Below are 24,081 nucleotides of genomic sequence, written 5' to 3'. Positions count from 1 at the left end.
AACAATTTAGGTTTAAACGTCCCAACCTGAGACCATGTAACCATTCTTTTGACAGGATTATGCAAAGCATCTAAAATGGGGAGAACCTGACGGAGTCGAGGCTCCATTTGGAGGCACAACATCAACCGAAATATTTTCTGAAACCCGAGTCGTAGATAATGCCGAAAATGTTGCAGTTTTGCATTTTGATATATCTTACGTCTCATGTGGATCGCATGCTCGAGTTGATTTATCAACGATATTGAGTTTGGAGAAGATCACTGTTGAGGATTAGAAGGCGCAGTATATTCATTATCTTTCTTCGAGGATTTGGAATTGTATGTTTCATATCCATCATCATTCTTAGTTTGCAGAACATGCATATAACTTCTCTTCTTCGTCATGATTGAATTGTTGAATCAAATGGTTAAAAGAGCGCTCCATGATAACTTTGATACCATATTGAAGAAAGCTAGAACTCAAAAAAGATGGAAGCAATACCCGATCTTATTAATCTTCATAAATGAATAATAGATTCTATATATGCCAAGAGAAATGTTATATGCTAAATGAACGAGCTGTCACACCAGTTAACAACTCTAATAGAAACTCTCGGTAAAAATAACCTCTTAACTAATATGTGCTAACAAACTCATTCACGCAACTGCTTGTTACTTTTACAACTGAAAATTTCATAGAAACAATATTCGACAAAATATGGAAACAACTTTATTTCTTAGATATATCTATTTTGAATTCGTTAACTATCATTTTGACATCATTTATTTTATAAGAGACTTTTATATTAGCAAAAATCAAAATTTGAGTGATTTTAATGTACGGCTTTGAAGTTCGGGATGAAAAAGTTGGGTGAACTATAATTTACATTTTTTTTTAATAAGAAAAGCTTTAAAAGTGAATAATAGATCGAAATTGCTAATAGCCACAATTTGAGCAACAAGACATTGTAATGGATTAATGGGACCGTCATATCTACACACAATGGAGGGAATACCACAACTGCTAAGCCCAAAAATCCACCACTAGACTTCACTTTTTCGATCTCCATTTTTCTTAACACTAACAACAGTCTAAGTGTTAACCAACTTCAACTCCATCAAAATGGAAAGTTGCTCCCTTCCTTCATCAACTGTAACCACCATACCCACTTCTTTCACCAAGACTCAGCTCCTTGAGAAAACTTCTATACATGGCCAAGTCCTCAGGTTTCCCGCTTTTAGCAAGAACCCACCTGCCAGAAAGCTCAAAATTATTGATATTAGAGCTCAATCCTCAGGTGCATTACCAGCCATTCTTTGTTTAGTGTTCTACATTTGATCAATTTGTTAAATTTTCATATGGGTATCTTGTGATTTTCACTCTTTGATTGATTTCTTCTATCTTGGTTATGATCTTCATCTTCCTACGGCATGTAGGATGGATAGGTTTTCCTTGCAATTGAAATGTCCTCTATTAGGGTACTTTTGTTTAATTAAGCTAATTGCATCAGTATAAAAATCCTTAATTGAATTGAATGGACTGTAAGAAACAAGTAAAACACATGACAATGCAGTCCTGTTGATGAGGGGGGAGGTATTGGAGTTTGTATTCCATATTCAATGTTTTTCCTTTTTCCTAAAATATTATTTTGCATTCTAGTTCAAGGTTGAAGCTTTGCCATTGTACTAAATCACTTCTTTTTATGTGCAATTAATGTCCATGGATTTATGCAAGGCGTTACTAAATTCAGCTCAGCGGCAGTTGAAGCAATTCCGGGGGATATGAATGTGAAAGATGATAATGTTGCATTTGTTGCTGGTGCTACTGGTAAAGTTGGATCCCGAACTGTGAGGTAATTTTTACTTCTCTATTTTCATATGATGCCTGGTTTGTAATGTTATTGACAACCTTTCCTTGCTTCAGGGAGCTAATTAAACTTGGATTTCGAGTCCGTGCTGGTGTCAGGAGTGCTCAGAGAGCACAAACTCTTGTGCAGGTACAACCTTATGTAATGAAAAGCAACATTTCTTTTTTGGTACCAAACTATACAATGTACTGAACAACATATCATCTGCAGAGTGTTAAGCAATTGAAGCTTGATGGCAGTGAAGAAGTTCAGCGTAAGATATTATGTAGTGAATTTTGATTGTTTGTAAGTGATAGGATATGGAATTAAGGGAACCCTAGGTATAGAAGATAACAGCTTTTTTTTGTTCTTTAGCCCAGCTGTAGAGAAGCTTGAAATTGTAGAATGTGACTTAGAGAAACCAAATCAGATTGTACAAGCATTAGGCAATGCATCTCTTGTTTTCTGCTGCATTGGGGCCAGTGAGAAGGAGGTGTTTGACATTACGGGACCTTATCGAATCGATTATCTGGCCACCAAAAACCTTGTTGATGCAGGTAAAATGAGACATTGCACAGACAGGACTCTTGTCATTGCCATAAAGTGTGCTAATTCTTCCTTTTTCCATATGCAGCAACTGTTGCGAAAGTAAAACACTTTTTTATGGTTTCATCATTGGGAACAAACAAAGTAGGATTTCCGGCAGCTATTCTCAAGTAATTTTCTGCTATCCAATAGAGAAGGATAATTTGTATTTGCATTAATATGAGTGACAGGAGTTATTAGAATTGCCTTGTGTTCTACAGTTTGTTTTGGGGTGTCCTGATTTGGAAGAGGAAAGCAGAAGAAGCACTCATCGCAAGTGGTATTCCGTACACTGTAAGTACTTCCATCATCAACTGCAGATATTCATTTTTTCTTTTCCTTTAATGCATAGCTTCTACATCTCTTGGTATTCATGTAGTTTCATCTTGATCACTGTATAGTGCTTTTCAGATAGTGAGACCTGGAGGAATGGAGCGGCCAACTGATGCTTACAAAGAAACTCATAATCTAACCCTTTCAAAGGAGGATACTTTATTTGGTGGCCAGGTGTCTAATCTTCAGGTATTTCTTATATTAGATTATTTTACATTTCAAGACTTGGCTTAAATATTTTAAACATACTCTACCTGACAACAATATCATACAAAATTACCCAAAACATTAGTCTTAGGATATATAAAAAATGAATAAATGAACTGCTGTTCCTTATAGCACGCAATTTCTGCATCTCTTTCGGGAGAGTGATATGATTGATAATCAACGTGAGTCGTTGATCAAATCTATTGTGCTACTTCTTTTGGTTCATATTTGTTTTAGACTCCTTATGTATATAGATCATAGGCTGAATATATCAGGGCTTCGCTGAACTTGGCCCAAAAAACTGATTGGCCCCTGAACTTTAAGGATGTCTCATCAGCCCCTGAACTTGCTTAACATAACATGATTAACCCCCTATTGCTACGTGGAACCGTAAGAGGAGATTTGGACAAGTTGAAGCGCGTATCAGTCTAATCAAGTTTAGTGATACAGATTGAAAGCGATAAATGGAGGTTTTAATCGTAAACCAACAAAGATCTTCTTCTCTAGCTAGACTAGAATGAGTGAATCCCGATAAACAAAGGTATAAACCTTAATCTCAATGAGAAATGATATTTGATTGATAAAAGTTCCCTTATCCTTACAAAATGAGGGTTTAAATACAACCTCTAATTGATCAGTAAAGGACAGGGACTACCCCTATTAGGGTTACAATATGGTTAACAATAAAAGGGTAAGATAGGTGATGCGCCTAGACAACAGGTACAGAGGTGCAGGTACGGAGCGTCAGAGGTTGTTGGTGAATTCCTTCGGCAGGAAGTAAACTTGAGATCCGCCCAGTGTAGTTGTTGGTACGCCTCATGGCGTACGCCTAGATCCGCCCCGCTCGCGTGTCCAGGGGATCCGCCCTCTTAGATACAACCTCTGTGGGAACGCCGAGAGGAGATCCGCCAAGGCGCTTGTTATTATTGATCCCAGTTAGGATGTCCGCATCATTCTCTCCTTCTTTAAAAGAATTCGGCACTGGCTTGTCTGTGTTGTTCTCCAAAGGGCCATCTGACTTCCACGGGCTAAGGTCACGAACATTGAACGCCGGTGAGACTTTACCAAGCCAATTTGGCAAAGCTATGTGATAGGCATTGGCATTGACCTTCTTGGTGATCTTATATGGCCCGTACTTTCTCGGTCGAAGCTTGCTGCTTGTGGCGTTGGCGAGTCTCTCTTTTCCCAAGTGTACCATAACCTCATCTCCCACTTCGAACTGTAGGTCCCTGCGGTGCTCATCCGCCTTAGCTTTTAGTTTCTGGTTTCTCTCCTCAAGAGTCTCCTTCACCTCTTGGTGCATCTGGACATAGTCTTTGGCTAGCTGGTTTGCAGTCACGTTTCCTTTGGGAAAATGGGCTATATCAAGGACGTGATTCGGGGTCTTAGTGTATACCACCTCAAAGGGTGACTTCCCAGTTCCCGAGTGTACAGATCCATTGTAGGCGAACTCAGCTTGTGCTAAAACCACGTCCCACATCCTGGGCTTATCCTTACATTTGCTGCGCAGTAAGTTTCCCAGAGTCCGATTGACCACTTCTGTCTGTCCGTCTGTCTGAGGGTGGGCGGTGGTACTAAACTTCAGAGAAGTATCAAAAAGAGCCCACAAGGTCCGCCAGAAGTGACTCAGGAACTTTGTGTAACGGTCTGAGACAATGCTCTTTGGTACACCATGTAGTCTGACAACCTCTTTGAAGAATAGCTTGGCAGTCGCTGAGGCGTCGTTAGTCTTACGGCATGGTATGAAGTGTGCCATTTTCGAAAACCGGTCAACAACCACAAAGATGGAATCCATGCCTCTCTGAGTTCTGGGTAACCCTAGGACAAAATCCATGGACAGATCCTCCCATATGGTTTCTGGTACAGGCAAGGATAGCTGAAGCCAGCATTTGTAGCGTGTCCCTTGGCGGTCTGGCAGATATAGCATCGTTCTACCAGGTACGCCACATCTCTTCTCATTTTGGGCCAGAAATAACGGGAACTCACTGCTGCATATGTCTTGTCTCGCCCAAAATGTCCCCCCAGGGATCCGCCATGTAGATCTCGGACCACCTTCTTACGGATAGAAGTGCAGGGTAAACAAAGTTGGTTGCCCCTCATTAGATACTCATCCATCAAGTGATACGCCCCATCCCCAGGTTGGCGCTGGCACTTCTCCCAGATACTTCCAAAGTCAGGATCCGCCAGGTACTCTCCTCTGATGTGTTCGAAACAATCGGTCTCCAGGTTGACTGTTTTTATTAGTGCAACCCTCCGACTCAAGGCGTCCGCCACTATGTTCTGTTTTTCCGCCTTATGGATAAGCTTATAGGGGAACTTATCTATGAAGGCAGACCACCGGGCGTGCATGGCGCTTCGAAGTTGCTTCTGACTTCCCAGGTATTTGAGAGCTTGATGGTCAGTGTAGAGGATGAACTCTTTTCCCACCAAGTAATGTTCCCATACTTTCAATGCCCTCACTACAGCATAAAACTCTTGATCATACGTTGCCCACCTTTGCCGTGCCTCACAGAGCTTCTCACTGAAGTATGCAATGGGCCTCTTTTCTTGCATCAAGACACCACCAATCCCAATTCCACTGGCATCACACTCAACTTCAAACAGTTTGTCAAAATCGGGATACGCCAGCACTGGCGCTGTACTCAGCTTTTCCTTGATCAAGGCGAAGCTCTCTTCTTGGGCGTCCGCCCACTCGAACCCCTTTCCCTTCTTCAAACATTCCGTCAACGGGGCCACTATGGAACTGAAGTTCTTAATGAATCGGCGATAAAACGTTGCTAGCCCATGAAAACTCCTGATATCCCCCACGTTCCTCGGAGTAGGCCATTCTCGGATGGCTCTTACTTTCTCCCCATCAACTTGGATTCCACTCCCGCTGACCACGAATCCAAGGAAAACTAAGCTCTCCATGACAAAGTCACACTTCTTGGTGTTGGCGTATAGTTGGTGTTTCCTTAACAGGTCAAACACTGTCTGCAAGTGCTCTTCATGTTCCGCCAAGGTCTGGCTGTGGATCAAAATGTCGTCAAAATACACAACTACGAACTTCCCAATCACTGGGCGAAGCACCTGATTCATCAGTCTCATAAAAGTACTAGGGGCGTTGGTCATCCCAAAGGGCATAACTAACCATTCATACAATCCATCTCTTGTCTTGAAGGCAGTCTTCCACTCATCCCCAGATCGGATTCGTATCTGATGATACCCACTCCTGAGATCAATCTTGGAGAAGACTCGAGATCCGCCAAGTTGGTCCAACATGTCATCCAACCTTGGAATCAGGAACTTATACTTGATGGTGATCTTGTTAATAGCCCTACTGTCAACACACATCCGCCAAGACCCATCCTTCTTCGGTGTAAGTAAAGCTGGAACAGCGCAAGGACTCATACTCTCCCTAACGTATCCCATCTCGATGAGTTCCTCCACTTTTTGTCTCATGACATCATTCTCCTTTGGGCTCATTCGATAATGTGGGAGGCTTGGCAAACTAGCCCCAGGCACCAGATCGATATGATGTTGGATATCTCTCAAAGGTGGTAACCCACTCGGCAGTTCGTCGGGGAACAGATCTTGATACTCGCCAAGTAGGCGGGTCACTTCATTCGGCATCTCTCTTTCGCCCCTTTGGGCGGCCTCGTGATTCGCCTTAACCATCACCACATACACCTTAATCTCAATGAGAAATGATATTTGATTGATAAAAGTTCCCTTATCCTTACAAAATGAGGGTTTAAATACAACCTCTAATTGATCAGTAAAGGACAGGGACTACCCCTATTAGGGTTACAATATGGTTAACAATAAAAGGGTAAGATAGGTGATGCGCCTAGACAACAGGTACAGAGGTGCAGGTACGGAGCGTCAGAGGTTGTTGGTGAATTCCTTCGGCAGGAAGTAAACTTGAGATCCGCCCAGTGTAGTTGTTGGTACGCCTCATGGCATACGCCTAGATCCGCCCCGCTCGCGTGTCCAGTGGATCCGCCCTCTTAGATACAACCTCTGTGGGAACGCCGAGAGGAGATCCGCCAAGGCGCGTGTTATTATTGATCCCAGTTAGGATGTCCGCATCATTTAGGGTGCCAGTAGGTCGCTTTAAGTAAGTTTAGAGGGGTCAATAGGTCACCTTAAGTAAGTCCAGGGGGCTAATGAGACATCTCTAAAGTTCAGGGGCTAATTGGTTGTTGGGGCCAAGCAGGGCCCCTGATGTATTTACCCAAGATCATATGTTTACAGGAGCTATCATAACCTTCCCATTTTTTCTTTCATTTCATCAAAAATTTCCTCAGACAGAATATATTTACGGAGTGCATACTTTAATGTTCTTACTTTTCTATTTTGTATGTGTACCGAGTTTACCATGTTTGCTAAATCAACCTATTTGCATTCCTATTTTTGCAGATTGCTGAATTCATGGCCTTTATGGCTAAAAACCTTGAGCTTTCATACTGCAAAGTAGTGGAAGTAATTGCAGAGACAACTGCACCACTCACTCCCGTGGATAAGCTCCTTCAAAAAATACCATCTCAACGAGTTCCACCGAAGGTAAACTAAAACTCTATCCACTTTTCCCACAAAGAATGAGAAATATCAATTCCATAAGTGACATCATAATTTATTACTTCAAAAGATTTTTTTTGAAAACAGTAGGCCAGTGACCAGATATGCAACTACTATAAATAGGTCTTCCATCCGTTCCTTCCCATAAGAGTGAAATAATTATTTTCATCTTAATTTCTGTGCACTATAAGGAAGATAGAGTGAACAACCATAATACAATCTATTAACTGAAACTTGTTGTATCACAAATATAAACAGAGAAGCCACTGCAACATTTCTTGTGTGCTCCTCAGGAACCAGTAGCAGCAGTAAAGAAGCTTGAGCTTGCTACTTCTCCGAAAGTTGCAGCTGAGCCTCCAAGTCCAAGCCCTCCCATTGAGAAGGAAGCTGAGCAACCAAAAGCTGTGGTAAAAAGACCACTCTCTCCATATACAGCGTAAGGCCAATCTTCCATTTCCTCAGTTTCAGCACCTACTCCAACAAGTGCAAAATTAAACAGATTGGAAAGATAATAAGACTTCAAACTCCTTTCCATGAGTGTATTATATATATAGTAGACTTGACTGCTGTTCATTTTTTGGGGTTGGCCTCAACAACATATTGAGTTAGGTTCTTGCAAATGCTGCACTTGGCCATATGGCCTCTTGCAGGCTTTCTGCCTTCAAGGGAGACATGTAGGCTCTGTTAAGTGAAGTAGAATGTGAGATTCATTTATTTGTTTATTCATTTTGCAGTGAGGGTTATTTTATTTCAAGTCCAGTTGGAGCTTAATTGATCTTCTTTCTGTATTGTTGTCCGAACTTGTCCTTTTATGGTTCTCTCGACACTTCAGTTTTTCTTATCACTATGCTTTACAGCTATGAGGATTTGAAGCCACCTACTTCCCCTTGTCCAACCCAAGTTACTGGTCAGAAAGAAAGTGGCAGTCCTGTAGATACAACGCCGAAGCCTGATACAGCAGATCCACAAACAAGCTCATCGGTATCTGCTATTCCTGAGACAATATCATCCCCAGTAGAAGCAAAGATAGCAAGACCTCTTTCTCCTTATACAGCGTAAGCCTTCTTTTCAGTGCCTTCCTTTCAGTTTATCTACCAAATATTCCTCTTAAAAGATTATTCGTTTGATATATTTCTGGTAGTTATGAGGATTTAAAGCCTCCTACCTCCCCGAGGCCTACACCAAGTGGTCCCAAGGAAGTACGCCTCGATGTCTCATCAGCAGCGGAAGTTGAATCAACAGCAGCTGGAGGCAATGATGTAGCAAAAGTAACAGCTAGCATTGGTTCCGAGAATAATACTCCTCTGGGTTTGGCTTCGAGTCGTTCTCCCTACATGGCGTAAGTATATCAGTTATCAAAGTATTATATAAGATAATAGAAAAAAAAAAGACAGAAAAAAGCAGCTCAAGTAAAGTGTTCTCTCTGTATCATGCTTCTCTTTCATTGCATAAAAACTATGCTCAGTTTGGTATAAGTTATCACCAACAAACTGCTTGGGTCTTAATATCAATCCACAATATTGAGCTTCTTTCAGTGAGTAAATGCATTTCAAGCTATGGCATACTGGAATTAGAAAAGCATCAACTCAACTAGTTCATGTCATTACATAAGATAAGAGTTACCTGGCCTTTTCTGGCTATTCAGATGTTTTAATTATCAAATATCTGTCTCTGCCTGAAATGAGTATCCCGCCAGTCCGGATTGTTGAATGAAATCAAGAGTTAAGCAAGCTTTAATTCCCTGGAGGATGCCTTGAATTTCACATCCTTCCATTTTTCTTGTCCAAAATTTAATGCTAAGTGCAAATTTGATGGTTATTAGTAATTACCTTGTTCCTTGCAATTTAGAACTCAATAATTTTTCAGATACGATGATCTAAAACCACCAACTTCACCATCTCCAACTGCATCAGTGGGATTGCCTTCAATATCATCAGTGAATGGAGGGCCTAAGGCAGGCAACAGTGCACCTCCAACCTCACCAAGTGATAAGCAACAAGAGGCAGCACCAAAGCAAAAGCCACTTTCACCTTATGCCATGTAAGCTTCATTCCTTATACAATTTGCTCCTTTTTGTGCCATGAGAAAGATCAGAATTACACCCTTTTGAGTGTTTCTCTATTCTTATTGAAAACAAGGTATGAAGACTTGAAGCCTCCAACTTCTCCCTCCCCGTCACAAAGTTGAAATTGAACTGAAAAAGCTCCCACCAAGAAGAATAAAACAGAGAAAAGTGATGTGCATTTGAAAGCAATCCTCAATCACTGACATTTCCACTTGAGACCTTGCACCATGTAATATACCAAGAGGCTGGTTGCTGATCTTGCCGGAGTCTGTTCCATGAATATATATTGTTTCTATTAAATTTTTAAACAAGTATGTTTATCTTTATTTGTTATTTTTGTTTCTATTCTATGATTTGTTTATTGGCACTAATTGGTGCTAATATTGAAGATGTAAACCACTTCAACCTCACATTCATTTTGATTTGGAAAAACATGAAGTTTTTTTTTTTTGTCTACTCCAACCCATGTAGATAACAGGTTACAGGTCTATTATAAGTATCAATTGATGAACAAGATAACAAGAACAGCCTTTTATTTATTCCTAGCGAGTGTATTATCTGATAGTTTTCTGCCTGTGTTTCGTTTTAACTTCATTTACTTATGTTTATGATACCGTATTATTCTCATCAAACGGTATGCTCAACTAAGCAAAAGATAGTTGGATGATTTTCTTTGAAAAAATTTCTAACACTCCCCCCAGCCCTTTCTTGTAAAAAGTTTCAAACATAATGTTGCGCTGAATAATAGCTGAGCAGCGATCAATGAGTAGGTGGAAAAATTCAACAGATTTTGAACCCTACTACCCAACTCCAAAGAAGTGATCTTTCAGTCGGGCCCTTCTTTGGGCTTCAACTTTATGGGTAGTGTATTGCCGCTGCCAACTAATAACTGTAGTCGTTCGACCCAAGACCTTAAGAAATAAGAACAGGGTTTAGGGTTTTGTTAGCGAATTGCGAAGCAGGAAGGAGGTGATCCAATTTTGAACTGTCAATTGGAGATGAATCAGACTTCAAAAGATAAGGACGATGTAGCTCCCTCTTCTGTTCTGGAATACCTAGATCCCAACTATTGGTAACAATTAATTTCTTGTCTCCGTTCCTCATAAAAGAATTTCATTTTTGGGGATTAATTTTTTTTTCCCGTGAATTAATGTTTAGCTATTGTATCTGTAGGAATGAGAGATTCTCAAAAGAGGAACATTATGAATGGTTCAAAGACTACTCTCATTTTCGTCATCTCATTCAATCCCATATCAGCCCCAATTCTTCAGTAAAACCTCTCTTTATGAAACAACAATTTTTCAATCTATATGAAAATTAAAGTTCCATTTTTTCAATCCTTAATTCTCTCAAAGTTATCATTTTGTTGCATATGTTCATTTCAAGTTGTTAATTATTATATTGTTGAGTTGCATATGCAATTCTAGTTATTGAGAAACTTCTTGAGCATTTGAAAAATGGTGTTTGGTAACACTTACTGATGATAGAGTTTGATGATGAAGGTATGGGAGCTTGGTTGCGGGAACTCGCAGTTGTGTGAGCATTTGTATGATGATGGAATTACTGATATAACCTGCATTGATTTGTCTATAATTGCGGTGGAGAAGATGCAGCAACGGTTATCTGCCAAGGGTTATAAAGGTGCATTTTCTTTGTGTTTATTTGTTGTTGTATGCTTGTCTTTTCATATGTGACCTGCTTAATGCCCAACGTTTTCAAGTTTCAAAGTTATGACGATCTTGATTGTTGATGTCATTTTCCAAATAAAGAGGTATAGTGATGTTTCAGTTAAGAGGATTGAGTATTTGAATTTGCTACTTTTGTTAGCAATTTCACAAATCATAATGCATAATATATCACACACCAAGTGAAGTGTTGAAATTTTGCTATTTGACTCTTGTATCCTATGTTGCACGGAAACTCTTTTTTTATTAGTGTTTCCGTGTTTCGTATCCATTTCTTTTCCATTTCCATTGCCGTTTCCTAACTATGTTTTTTTAGAAATAACATTTTCCAGCGTCCGATTCCATTTTCATTTCCGTTTCAGTTTGCGGCTCTGTTTCCATGCAACATAGCTTGTATCCAATTCTTTTGTGTGCGATTGAAAGTAAACTTCATTGGCTTGTGTGACACTCCCTCCATTCCATTGTATCTGTTTTTGTTGATTTCACTACTATTAAGGAGCTATAATTAGCCTCAAATTTAGGATAAAATTGAGTGGTTAAGACTTTTTTCCTCGGAGTGGTTAAGACTAAATTACCTTGTTTTAGAAAGACTCGAGCTTAAACAAACTTAATTCTAATTGGTTCTAAAAAATGGATTAAATACGGTTCTAAATTACAAGATACTTTCATTCTTTGAGTAAATGAAAAGACAAGGGTAAAATCGGATACACAATCCGAATCTTACGATTCACTATTAGAAGCATCTTAAGCACTGTTGTTAGAATCTTACGATTCACGATTCGAATCGTACTATTCGATTCGATTCAGCTCTATTTCGAGTCGAATCTATAGGGTGAATCTAAATTGTAATAGAATCTTATGATTCATGATTCAAATAATACGATTTGATTCAGCTCCATTTCGAGTCGGATCTTCATCATTGTTCATCAAAAACTTCAACAACACTAACAACTAAATCACTATCCTCCAGTCCGATTGTTATTTATCAAGTTATCAACTCAAACTAGTTTCATTTCATCATTATCAAGTTGACAACAAGGCAAAATAAAAAAAGTCATAAGCTCAAGCTGTCCATGTCCACTAAGTTTTAAACAGAGTCTGATTTGTGAATTAGTTTTATTAGGATTGTATTTGCATTAGATTTGAATTGTAAGTACTTAGTTGATATGCTTTCTTTTTTGACATTAAAATTGCACTAGACTAATGGACGGCCCGGTGCACTACGCGTCCCCGCCGAGCGAGGGTTCGGGAAGGGGTCCCACCACAAGGGTGTACTGGGGGCAAGCCTTCCCTTGCCAATTTATTTGGCAAGAGGCCGCTCCTAGGACTCGAACCCGTGACCTCTGGTCACACGACAACAACGTTTTACCGTTGCGCCAAGGTAGACTAATATTTGATAATATTTTGAGTTTAACATGGTAAATATTTTATTTTTTATAATATTATGAATTTGAACTGAATCTTACAATTTGATTCGCAAAATGTGGATTTCGATTGAGTTGAATCTCGATTTGACAACTATGATCTTAAGACGTCAAGCAGAACTTTTCTGATAACATGCATATTTTTAGTGGAAACAGGGAGATTGCTTATATGAATTTATGGTTATGCTCACCTATTTATCTAGTTTCATTGTGCATAAAAGTCTCCAATAAGTGTTGGTTTCTAATTCTAAGCTGTAAAAATGAAGTCCAAGTCTATGATTCTTAGATTTTTCGTTTTCTTTTTCCTCAGAAATAAGAGTGGTGGAAGCAGACATGCTAGATCTGCCCTTTGGCAACGAGTCTTTTGATGTGGTTATTGAGAAAGGAACCATGGTAAGCTAGACTTACACCTTTTCGATCGCGTTTTACACACTCGTGTGTGCAAGAGTGGTTAGTGAGAGATGAATATGAATGTGAATATATACTTATGCTTATTTCCCCCTATACTTGAAAGGATGTACTGTTTGTCAACAGTGGTGATCCATGGAATCCAAAACCTGCAACTGTTGCCCAAGTCAACGCCATGCTTGCTAATGTTCACCGGGTTCTAAAACCAGATGGTATTTTCATCTCAATTTCATTTGGCCAGGTGAAGCACCACTCTCTTTTTTTCTTCAAATTGGCTTTTATATCAGTGCTATTCTTGGTTATTGAACATTCATATTCTGCAGCCACACTTCAGGCGCCCTTTATTTGATGCTCCGGAACTAACATGGTCCGTTGAGTGGAGTACCTTTGGCGATGGATTCCATTATTTCTTTTATATCTTGAGGAAGGTAAAGTACCAACATTTTTTAATCTTTAATAGCTTTCATATCATTTTAATCGGAATTTATGTACTCGCCGGACGCCTTAAGAGAACGTTTTTGATAATTTATATGAATTGTTTTGCTTTGCTAGTTGTGTTTTGATGTTTCTTCAAAACCATGGATGGACTTATTTTTCAGGGAAAGAGGTCTTTGAATGATAAGGAGACAAGCAAAAAGGTTGAGATACCAACAATGAGTCTGTTTCAAGAAGAATTAGAGGGTGAAGATTACATATTTCGAACTAAGTTTGATGATGATGATGAAAATGATGATTCTTAGAAATGGTGATTCAGTTGTAATATTATCGTCCAATGTTTTTTGTGGGATCACAATAATCATAGGGATAGGATAGCGATAAGGATCAAATTTGGTACTTCACGTTTTTTTCTAAAGTGTAGATATACTTCTAATGAAATTATAATTTTGTTTTCAATGATTTCAATTTGGAGCAATTGTGGGATTAAATAACGGTACATGGAACAATTATGAGACCAATAAAAGAATCCATAAACATGACTTTTACTTGGATCTAGAGACGGGGTAGCATGGGGTGTTAGTGCACCCCTTTCTGTCGGGAACCATTCGCCTCTTCATTTTGATCAGTGGGATGCTAATTATATCCTAGTAAATGAATGGGTTTGTTTTGCCGCCCGCGTCCAATCCACAACGGTGTCGTTCTTTTGCCTTGATAGAAGCAAAATTTAAGCCCAACCTTGATGACCTAAGTTTTTTTTTTTGGATCCAAAATTGCTTGACATTAAAAACATGTGAGCTGTTAAATACCGCCCCCAAATTACTATCACCGCCTCCATTTGGACTTTTTTTCCCTTCTCATAATTTTGATCAAAAACTAAAAATTCTCTCTCCAAAATCATAAACCCGAAAAACAATAATCGAAATTATGAAAATAATTGATGTGTAACAACTTGAACCACGAAAATAGACGATTACGAGTCGGAAACATAAAATTTACGTTTTTTTTATCAAAGAACTCATGAAAATAATACATATTTTTCATGACGATTTTGTATTTTTTGTCACAAAAAATTAGGGAATTTTGCAATTTTCGTCATAAAAAATTGAACGATTTAGTATTTTTCGTCACTAAAATTTTTACGATTTTGCACATTCAAAATTTGGCCTAAACGGATGCGGCATCCGTTCGGCCCATGGTGGGGGCGGACGCGGCACTCCGCCCCACCCATGGTGAGAACGGATGGTGCATCCGCCCGGCCCATGGTGGGGGCGGATGCGCCATCCGTTCTCGCCATGGGTCGGTCGGAGTGCCGCGTCCGCCCCCACCATGGGCCGAACGGATGCCGCATCCGTTTAGGCCAAATTTTGAAATTTTCTCTCAAAATTTTTTTCTCAAATTTTGAAACAAAAATTATGCAAAGGGCAAAATTGTCAAAAGGAGGCGGTAGTAAGGAATTTAGGGGCGGTAAATAGCAATACTCTAAAAACATTGAAGCTCCAAATCTAGCTTAAGCAGTTTGAGGCTTTTAAATACTCAAGTTAATTTTAATTGGTTCCAATTGTAATTATTTGTAGGTGCAATTAAGGATTTATTAGTTTGGATTGTTACAACGTAGCTGTAGTTGTGGTTGTTTTTGAAAAATTTTAAATGTTACATGTATATTTTAAATGAATATATAAAAATTAAAATAATAATTTTATTGAAATTAAATAAATATTAAAACATTTGTTAAAAGCTTCAAAGGAGGTTGTTGTCCGACTAATCCATTGCAATGATTAAGTCAGTTTGACTTGAGGAAAATCACGACAATAAATTAAAGCTAAAATTGTAAATTTAAGGAGTTGTGCTTGTTCTACTGTGATTGAACTATAGAAGACGATTGTAAGCTTAGGAACGAGACGTGTTACGTGTCACCTGTTGATAGGTGAACGTATGTATGTATATAGGAGCCTGATATCCCTTGAACCCACTAGGTCTGTGATTTAAGGAATCAGACGTGATTGCAATAACAAATGGATCCTTGACAAAGTTTTTTAAGACTTTTCGAGCCAAAACTTTTAAAACGGGATCGTGTTGTCCGAGTTTCATAAATACCACGTAGTAAGTTTTATATTCGTATGGTATCACGGTATTTTATTACCAATGTTATTAAACCCGGATCGGACCGGCCGGTTCGACCGGAAACCGGCCAGATCTCCGGTCTGGATGATACCGAGTTTCTTTATGTATAAAAAACCGGAATGAACCGGGGTCCGGCCGGAAACCGGTGTGACCCCGGTTTTTTAATTAAGAAAAAAAGTTCAGTTAGTTTTACAGATTTAAACTGAAAAAAACCCTTTAGTTTTAAAGATTCAAACTTAAAATGGAAGAAAGCCTCTAAAAAAAACCTTTAGTTTTACAGATCCAAACTGAAAATGGAAGAATCTCTCAAAAAAACCTTTAGTTTTATAGATCCAGACTGAAAATGTAAGAAACTCTCTCAAAAAAACCTTTTACTTTCGAACAAAAAAAAATACAGAAAGAGGCCGCCATCATCTCCTTCTTCGACTTGCAGACCACCATTTTCCCCTTTTTTGGTTTGCTTCTCCATCGACTGCTGAGTTTTTTTTTTCTTTTCTGATATTTTATTTTTTTTAGGTAAAAGGGTAGGAATAGCAAACTAGCAAGGAGATAGGCGTGTAATTAATGAAGCACTGCAGACTAGACTGCATAGGATGAGTTATTTAAATTATTATTTTTTGGTTACTGAACCATTTAATTTCTTATAAAATGACAAAAAGCAAAGAAAATAAAAGGAGAGGATAAGATATAGATTGATGGTTGACATGAAATTTTTTTCAGATTCGTATATATACTTCTCTTTTATAATCTATGGATATAATATACTTAAAATTAGTATATATTATTTGTTTATAGATATGGATATATAATTTTAAATTATGTGTAATATTATTAATATATTATTTAATTATTTATTACGTCATTCGGTTCGACCAATCCGAGCTATTCGGTCCGATCAAGTGACCCGTGACCCAATTATAAATCCGATTTGATATCCGGTCCGGTTCTAATAACATTGTTTATTACAACCATTCGGTATTTGTAATATCTTCCATTCACATTGCGAAATGTGGTGTCATATAAGATTTTACACTACATGACATCTTTTTTTCCAAAGAATGTCAGATTTTACACCTGACATCTTTTTCTGGAAAGAAAGATAAAAAAAAAAACTTTGGCATGGCATGAATAATAAAAAAGATGGAAGATAATTTCTTTTTTTGGGAAATTATGAAAAAAAATGTATGCGGTTTGCCTAACCCTTAGTAAGAGTATTGCTATTTACCGCCCTTAAATTCCTTACTACCGCCATCTTTTGACAATTTTACCCTTTGCATAATTTTTTATTCAAAATTTGAGAAAAAAAATTTGAGAGAAATATTTAAAATTTGGCCTAAACGGATGCGGCATCCGTTCGGCCCATGGTAGGGGCGGACGCGGCACTCCGACCGACCCATGGCAAGAACGGATGGCGCATCCGCCCCCACCATAGGCCTAAACGGATGCGCCATCCGTTCTCACCATTGGTGGGGCGGAGTGTCACGTCCGCCCCCACCATGGGCCGAACGGATGCCGCATCCGTTTAGGCCAAATTTTGAATTTGCAAAATCGTAAAATTTTTAGTGACGAAAAATACTAAATCGTTCAATTTTTTATGACGAAAAATGCAAAATTCCCCAATTTTTTGTGACAAAAAATACAAAATCGTCATGAAAAATATGTATTATTTTCATGAGTTCTTTGATAAAAAAAACATAAATTTTAATGTTTCCGACTCGTAATCGTCCATTTTCGTGGTTCAGGTTGTTACACATCAATTATTTTCATAATTTCAATTATTGTTTTTCGGGTTTATGATTTTGGAGAGAGAATTTTTAGTTTTTGATCAAAATTATGAGAAGGTCAAAAAAGTCCAAATGAAGGCGGTGATAGTAATTTGAGTGTGGTATTTAGCTGCTCACAATTAGTAAATAGAGGCATGTGGTTAAAAGTTTGCCAATAAAAATTAGTGGTATATTTTCAAAGTATTACAAAATATACTTTATCTTTCCAAAAAAAAGATATATACTTTAAGTTCTGATTACAACTAATGATATTTTTATCTTAAAAAAATTATTTTCACATATCTCACAAATCCTCCAAAACACAATTCCCTAAATTAAAGTCATAAATTATATGGTGGACATTTTACGTTTTTTACTAATTTGACAGTTTTATGAACTTAATTGACATTTAAATTCATTTTACACAACTGCAATTCGATTTTAGAGTATGTATTTTATTAATAAGTAAATATAATTTTTTTTAAAATACTATTGATGTAATTTTAAATACTTTATTTTGTAAAATAATATACGCACACATTTATTTGCAAATAAGGTAAATCACGGGTTTTTTTTTGTATTTGATTTATACAACTGCAATTCGATTTTAGGATATATTTTGTCAATAGGTAAACGTAATTTTAAAAAAAAATGTTTTTGATTGTCACCAAAATTTAATAGTACAATTTTAAATATTTTATTTTATAAAAAAAATATATCATATATTTATATTTGCACATAAAACAAACTATGTATAATTATCTTCTTCTTCTTCTTTTTTTTTTTTTTTTTGAAATGGATGTACAATTGTTTTCAATTTGCGAGAGAAAGATAAAAAAAATTGGCATGAATAATATAAAAGATGGGAGAAATGAAATTTGATCGCTAGGAAATATATAAAAAATGGAAGGAATAAGAAAAATTTCGCTAGAAGGAGGGGGAGAAATGAAATTTGACCGCTAGAAGGCATATAAAAAATGGGAGGAATAAAAAAATTTCGCTAGAAGGAGGGGTCGAACCTCCGACCTTGTGGTTAACAGCCACACGCTCTAACCAACTGAGCTATTCCAGCTTATATTTCCATTATCTATCTACCATTATTTAACATGCGACGTTATATATTTTACTTGTAAACACCCTTCAACCAACCAGTGCATCTATTCCCATTAAAAATTTCATTAAAAAAAAATTTGTTCTTGTAAATCAACCTAAATGATATGACATCCATTGGAGTCGGATACTTTATTATTTTTTTTTTTATAATTGGAGTCGGATACTTTTCAAGCTTTTTTTTTTCGTTACAGGAAAGCATATAAGAGAAAAGAACAGAAAAAAAAACCAGCAGAAAACAAAACAAAAACAATAAAAAGACCAACTATTCTAGGTAGCAAGCATACGAGGGAGAGCAACTCCCATATCGTCATCTCTAAGCAGGGTTTTTAACTCTGCAGGTACCTGTTCAAGTATAGTCACACCCAGTGGAACCTCAAACGCAATTGCCGCTAGAGGATCAACACACTGATTCCGTTCCCTGTGGATGTGAACTATTTTTGTGGAGTCAAACTCGTCTATCAGAACCTGAATCCCTCTGATTAACGCTCACGCTGGATGATGGGGGCATAATTGATTTATAAATGTTACTACCTCATGACAAGCTCTTTTACTCATCTGTTCCACCAATCTAGAAATGAATAAATATATCATATTAAATATTGTTTATATACTTTCTATTAAAATTAGAGAGTGTATGTTCACCCAAATATAACAGAAAGAAAACCACAAAGATGTAAAGAAAAATAAAAGAATTGACATTGAATTTTGATGTCTGTTACAAAATAAAAATGATTAAAACCAATTACAATAACTATTAACAACAATGACGGTGAAACTGATAAAACTAAAATAAAATTAATGAAATGAAAATATTTTAGAAATAAAATAATGACTAAAAGTAAATATTAAAATTTAATGCAAAATCAGATTCCAACAATAGTTTCTCCGTGCAAACAAAAAAAAAAACTTCCTATTCATTTTGCTTATTCTCTTCTCAAATCAAAGTGGGTCTATTTTGAGGAGGAATAATGAATTTTTCCTTTTTCATCCTTCCACTGGGTTAGGCTTTTTGTATTCTTTTTGTTGTTTTTTCTTTTTAGTCCGTATCCATATATTTTTTTCAAATCTCCTTATCTGTCTGAATTGTACCTGCTCCCAATTATTCGTTTATTTATACCTTCTTCGGATTTAACAAGAGCGGAAATGATTTATTTTATATATAGATCAATAGATCTATGTGGTTGCAACAAAAGAAATGACTTTGATCCGAATGTTTGAAAGAGTATGAGTGATGAAGATCGGATTGCAGTTGCTCTTCTACGGATTTTGATTTCCAAGAAGTATATGTTTCATTGTTTTTTGTATTTTTTATACGTTTTATGAGTTTTTCATGCACTTTGTAATCATTTTCGTCCCTTTGTGTATTTTGTAAGGTTTTATTCCTTGTAGTTTTCTTATTGTATTGGTAATTTTTCCATCTAATAAAAATAAGCATTTACATAAAAAAAAATCAAAATCAATCATTTCTCATAATATGTGTGATTTGCTCAAATGTAGTAATTATTTTGAAATATAATTATTTTGAAATGGATGGAGTAACAAAATAATTATATAATAAGACAAATATTAATCTTGGGTAAATGATATGTGTGTCACTCAATTTTACTCTTACATTTATTAATAATATGTTCATTAAAAATCATTCAACTTACTATTTATTAACATTATGACCCCTAATAAAAGTAATTGACCATAAAATGACCGTTGACAATCTCAAAATGAAAAAGTTTAAAAATTAAAGTGGTTTTTTTAGTAATAGGGATGGGCCAAAACCCCAGAAAACAAAAAAGAAACCAAATATAAGCTAAAACTAAAGGTGGACACGACGAACCGTGGCAGCACAATTCATGTCGGCATCAAGGATATCCTGAAGGTCTGCAGGTGGTACAATACACTCGTGATAACCAAGATAGAAATCCTGCGAAATTCGCCAATCAATTAGCAGCTTTATTACCTAGAATTAAAGTAGTTTGAGACCATATTAACTATAGAAACACATTTTTTTTTATTTTTCAAATCACCATTTTCGAAGCTTTCTTTCTTTAAATACTCATTTTTTCTCTTCTCATTAAACAACACATAAATGATCTCAAACCAAAAAAGTCAAGAATTAGAGTTGTTTATGGTGCAAAGGTAATGATCTCATTAGAGAATGACTGGATCGTGCTGTATGTCAGGTCAATTGGGAATTATTGTTTCCAAATATAATAGTTTCTGTTTTGGCAAGGATTGCATCTGATCATTCTCCTATTCTTCTTGATACTAATCGTGTTACTATTTCTAAGCATCGTCCATTTCGGTTTGAAAGGATGTGGATTCGGGATCCTAGTTGTCGAGATGTTATTCGGTCAGTATGGGACTCTGAGATGGGTGGGCAAATGACTGTTTGTGAAAAGCTGAAACAGTGTGGCGCTTCTCTTATCCGGTGGAATAAAACATGTTTTGGGCACATTGGGACAAAATTAAAAAAGTTGTCTTATAAGTTGATTGTTCTTGAGGAGGGATCTATGACTGATGTTTCTATTAAGGCCATTGAACGTATTCAAAAGGAGATTCTTCAGTTGAAAGAAGTTGAGGAAATTATATGGAAACAACGCTCGCGTGTGTCCTGGCTTAAGGAGGGTGATAGAAATACAAAGTTTTTTCATTCTAAAGCGAGTGCAAGGAGACGGGTTAACTGTGTTAAAAGGTTACTGGATGTTGAAGGTGTTTGACATGAAGAGGAATCTGGAATTGAGGATATTATTGTCTCCTATTTTACTGAGTTATTCACTACTACAAATCCCTCACCTTGTACTAAGATTCTTCATTCTGTTGATAGACGACTTTCATCAGATGAAGTGGAGTCATTGCAGACACCGTTTATAGCTGAGGAAGTGCTGATTGCATTAAGGCAAACTGATGGTTCAAAAGCCCCTGGTCCTGATAGCATGACAGGTTTATTTTTTCAAACCTATTGGGATGTTGTAGGGGATCAGGTAATATCTCTTGTCTTATATGTTCTTAATGGTGCTCCTTTTCCTCCATCTCTTAACCATACGTTTGTCACACTAATTCCAAAAGTCAAAAATCCGAGTACTCTAAAAGATCTTCGTCCTATTAGTCTATGTAATGTTGTTTACAAGCTTATATCTAAGACATTAACTAATCGACTTAAACATTGTTTGTCTTCTATTATTCATCCTGCTCAAAGTGCCTTTGTTCCGAATCGTTTAATAACCGATAATGCTTTAATTGCTTTTGAATTATTTCACTCAATGAAGCATAGAATTAGTGGGAAAAAGGGTGTGTGCACTATGAAGTTGGATATGAGTAAGGCGTATGATAGAGTTTTGTTAAAGATATGATGTCTGCAATGGGTTTTCCAAATTGTTGGGTCGAGTTAATACAAACTTGTCTTTCTTCAGTTTCATTTTCTTTCCTTATAAATGGGGTGCCAAAAGGCTTTGTTAAGCCAAGTAGAGGTCTTCGTCAAGGGGATCCACTTTCACCTTATTTATTTTTAATTTGTGCGGAAGGGCTATCAGTATTGATTAGGAAATCTGAGAGTAACAGGGCTTTGCATGGAATTCGGGTTAGCAATTCTGGTCCCTCTATTTCACATTTTTTATTTGCAAATGATTCTCTTATCTTTTTTAGAGCTACAACAACTGAATGTATTGTTGTTCGGGATTTATTGAGAGTATATGCAGAAGCTTCTGGCCAGTGTATTAATTCTGATAAGACTGATATCATTTTTAGTAGGGGTGTGGGAGTTGATGGTCGTAATCGATGTGCCAAATTGTTAGGGGTAAGAGAGGTGTCATCCTTTGGAAAATATTTAGGTTTACCATCTGTAATTGGTAGATCTAAGAAAGCTGTGTTTCAGTATCTGAAAGAACGATTGTTGAAAAGAGTTAGGGGTTAGCAGGAGATTCTTATTAAGTCAATTGCACATGCTGTTCCACAGTATATAATGAGTTGTTTTTTATTACCTAAATCTTTCTGTGATGAATTGCATCAGATAATGGCTAAGTTTTGGTGGAATAGTTCAGGTGATCGGAAAAGGATTCATTGGGTGAGTTGGGAAAAACTGTGTTTGCCTAAAGAAGAAGGAGGATTGAGATTTAGGAATATATTTGCGTTTAATCTTGCTCTTCTTGCAAAGCAAGTGTGGAGAATGATTAAATTCCCTGAATCTCTGTGCGCTCAGGTTTTTAAACACAAATATTTCCTTAGGGTGGGTGTTTTGGAAGCTATTGTCGGTTTTCGTCCCAGCCATGTTTGGAGAAGTCTAATTAAAGTAAGACATGTCATTATGGATGGTAGTTGTTCGAGGATAGGTGAAGGTAGATCTGTTAATTTGATGGTGTCTAGATGGATTCCTGATGTTCCATGCAATCACCCTCTTTATTTATTAAATCCTGTTCCATCTCACAATGTCTCTTGTCTGATTGATTTTGATTCTTTTCGATGGAAAATTGAATTGATTAATTTCTGCTTCTCATCTGATGTTGCAGCGGCTATTTTGAAAATCCCGTTAAGTCGACGCCTTGTTAATGATTCTCTTTTTTGGGTTCATTCTAAAAATGGGGATTATTTGGTGAAGTCGGGATATAAAGTAGCTTGTGCATCGATGCAGTCTATGTCTAATTTAGCCTCTTCTTCAATGGGGGAGAATCAATTAGCACCGAGTTAAAGTCCAACTCTAAAATAACCTTTCAGAACCCTTTATCCCAAACGAGCGACAATCTAAAGTAGAGATCCCATAGTTCAGATAAGAAAGCATTGCAGATACCCAGATTGACGCCAAGTCCTCCTAGCCAACAACCATTAGAGTCACTGATTAAACCTCCCACAGCTGCCGCTCACGGGTTACCTTTACTCGACCCATCAATGTTAACTTTAACCCAACCCGGTTCCGATGGTCTCCACTGAACCCACGTCGGCATCCTTTCAGGGATGAGATCCCCGACATTTTTCATATAAGTCTCAAAAACTTCACGGTCTCTAGTCAAATTGAAATTCATTCTCGATTGAGTAAAGGTTGTACTTTGAAGATCCACTGGTTCCTCCAATTCTAATGCCACCATATGCCCATCGAGAAGATAATTGGCCACATAACTCCATACATTGACTCCCAGTTCTACAGATTTTCCTACAACCAGTCAGTCCAAACAACATTAAAAAATGCAACATGAAAGCAAATGGGGAGGAGCTTCTGCCAACACAACCTAACTTGTGGGCTGTCATTAAAAGCGTGCAACAAAGTTTCCTCCGATCTATATAGCGCACAACACGTGTCTGCTGTTAACAGAAGAATATTAGTTGTTTTGGTTTTAATTGAATTTGAATGGCATTAAAATTCACATTAATTATAATAAAACCCATGGTTTCATTTTTAACCAAAATGATATAAAAGGAAAAATAAGAATCATTTTTATAAAGGCAATTTAATTGGTTACTTTCACTACCTAAATCTAACCTAGGCAGTCCCTCCCTTGTGAGACTTGGTGGTCGAATTCTCCCGGAAAGATTCAAGGTGTAATTGGAGCTTTTCGGTGTGAGTGTGAAC

General features: G+C 37.2%; 2 protein-coding genes and 1 non-coding gene across 3 annotated transcripts; 2 read left to right on the top strand and 1 right to left on the bottom strand.

Moving 5' to 3' along the window:
• Window positions 1-984: 984 nt before the first annotated feature.
• Window positions 985-10,031, top strand: LOC136208897 (protein TIC 62, chloroplastic). Its single transcript, XM_066000190.1, has 14 exons — window positions 985-1,276; window positions 1,714-1,831; window positions 1,903-1,975; window positions 2,057-2,099; window positions 2,206-2,382; window positions 2,460-2,541; window positions 2,632-2,704; window positions 2,822-2,932; window positions 7,352-7,495; window positions 7,804-7,946; window positions 8,368-8,565; window positions 8,652-8,849; window positions 9,377-9,550; window positions 9,649-10,031. The coding sequence occupies exons 1-14, from the start codon at window positions 1,102-1,104 to the stop codon at window positions 9,695-9,697; spliced, it is 1,758 nt and encodes a 585-aa protein (XP_065856262.1). The 5' UTR covers window positions 985-1,101; the 3' UTR covers window positions 9,698-10,031.
• Window positions 10,032-10,132: 101 nt separating this feature from the next.
• LOC136208898 (uncharacterized) lies at window positions 10,133-13,995 on the top strand. Its single transcript, XM_066000191.1, has 7 exons — window positions 10,133-10,647; window positions 10,749-10,845; window positions 11,078-11,216; window positions 12,995-13,077; window positions 13,199-13,333; window positions 13,416-13,520; window positions 13,692-13,995. Exons 1-7 carry the CDS (start codon window positions 10,574-10,576, stop codon window positions 13,830-13,832), a joined length of 774 nt encoding a protein of 257 aa, XP_065856263.1. The 5' UTR covers window positions 10,133-10,573; the 3' UTR covers window positions 13,833-13,995.
• Window positions 13,996-18,412: 4,417 nt separating this feature from the next.
• On the bottom strand, window positions 18,413-18,486 carry TRNAN-GUU (transfer RNA asparagine (anticodon GUU)). The gene has a single exon. It is a non-coding gene; the product is annotated as a tRNA-Asn (tRNA).
• Between the last annotated feature and the right edge of the window lie 5,595 nt (window positions 18,487-24,081).

The sequence above is a fragment of the Euphorbia lathyris genome, chromosome 10 (genome assembly GCF_963576675.1).
Source record: "Euphorbia lathyris chromosome 10, ddEupLath1.1, whole genome shotgun sequence".
Classification (NCBI taxonomy): domain Eukaryota; kingdom Viridiplantae; phylum Streptophyta; class Magnoliopsida; order Malpighiales; family Euphorbiaceae; genus Euphorbia; species Euphorbia lathyris.
Note: the sequence above shows the minus strand (reverse complement) of the source record. Positions and strands in the feature narration are given on the sequence as shown.

Coding starts and splice junctions, on each gene's coding strand:
- LOC136208897 (XM_066000190.1), top strand. CDS start 1,102: ATGGAAAGTTGCTCCCTTCCTTCATCAACTGTAACCACCATACCCACT. Junction 2,705..2,821: donor CAAGTGGTATTCCGTACACT/GTAAGTACTTCC, acceptor AGTGCTTTTCAG/ATAGTGAGACCTGGAGGAAT. Junction 8,850..9,376: donor AGTCGTTCTCCCTACATGGC/GTAAGTATATCA, acceptor ATAATTTTTCAG/ATACGATGATCTAAAACCAC.
- LOC136208898 (XM_066000191.1), top strand. CDS start 10,574: ATGAATCAGACTTCAAAAGATAAGGACGATGTAGCTCCCTCTTCTGTT. Junction 10,648..10,748: donor TACCTAGATCCCAACTATTG/GTAACAATTAAT, acceptor TTGTATCTGTAG/GAATGAGAGATTCTCAAAAG. Junction 13,078..13,198: donor TTATTGAGAAAGGAACCATG/GTAAGCTAGACT, acceptor TATACTTGAAAG/GATGTACTGTTTGTCAACAG.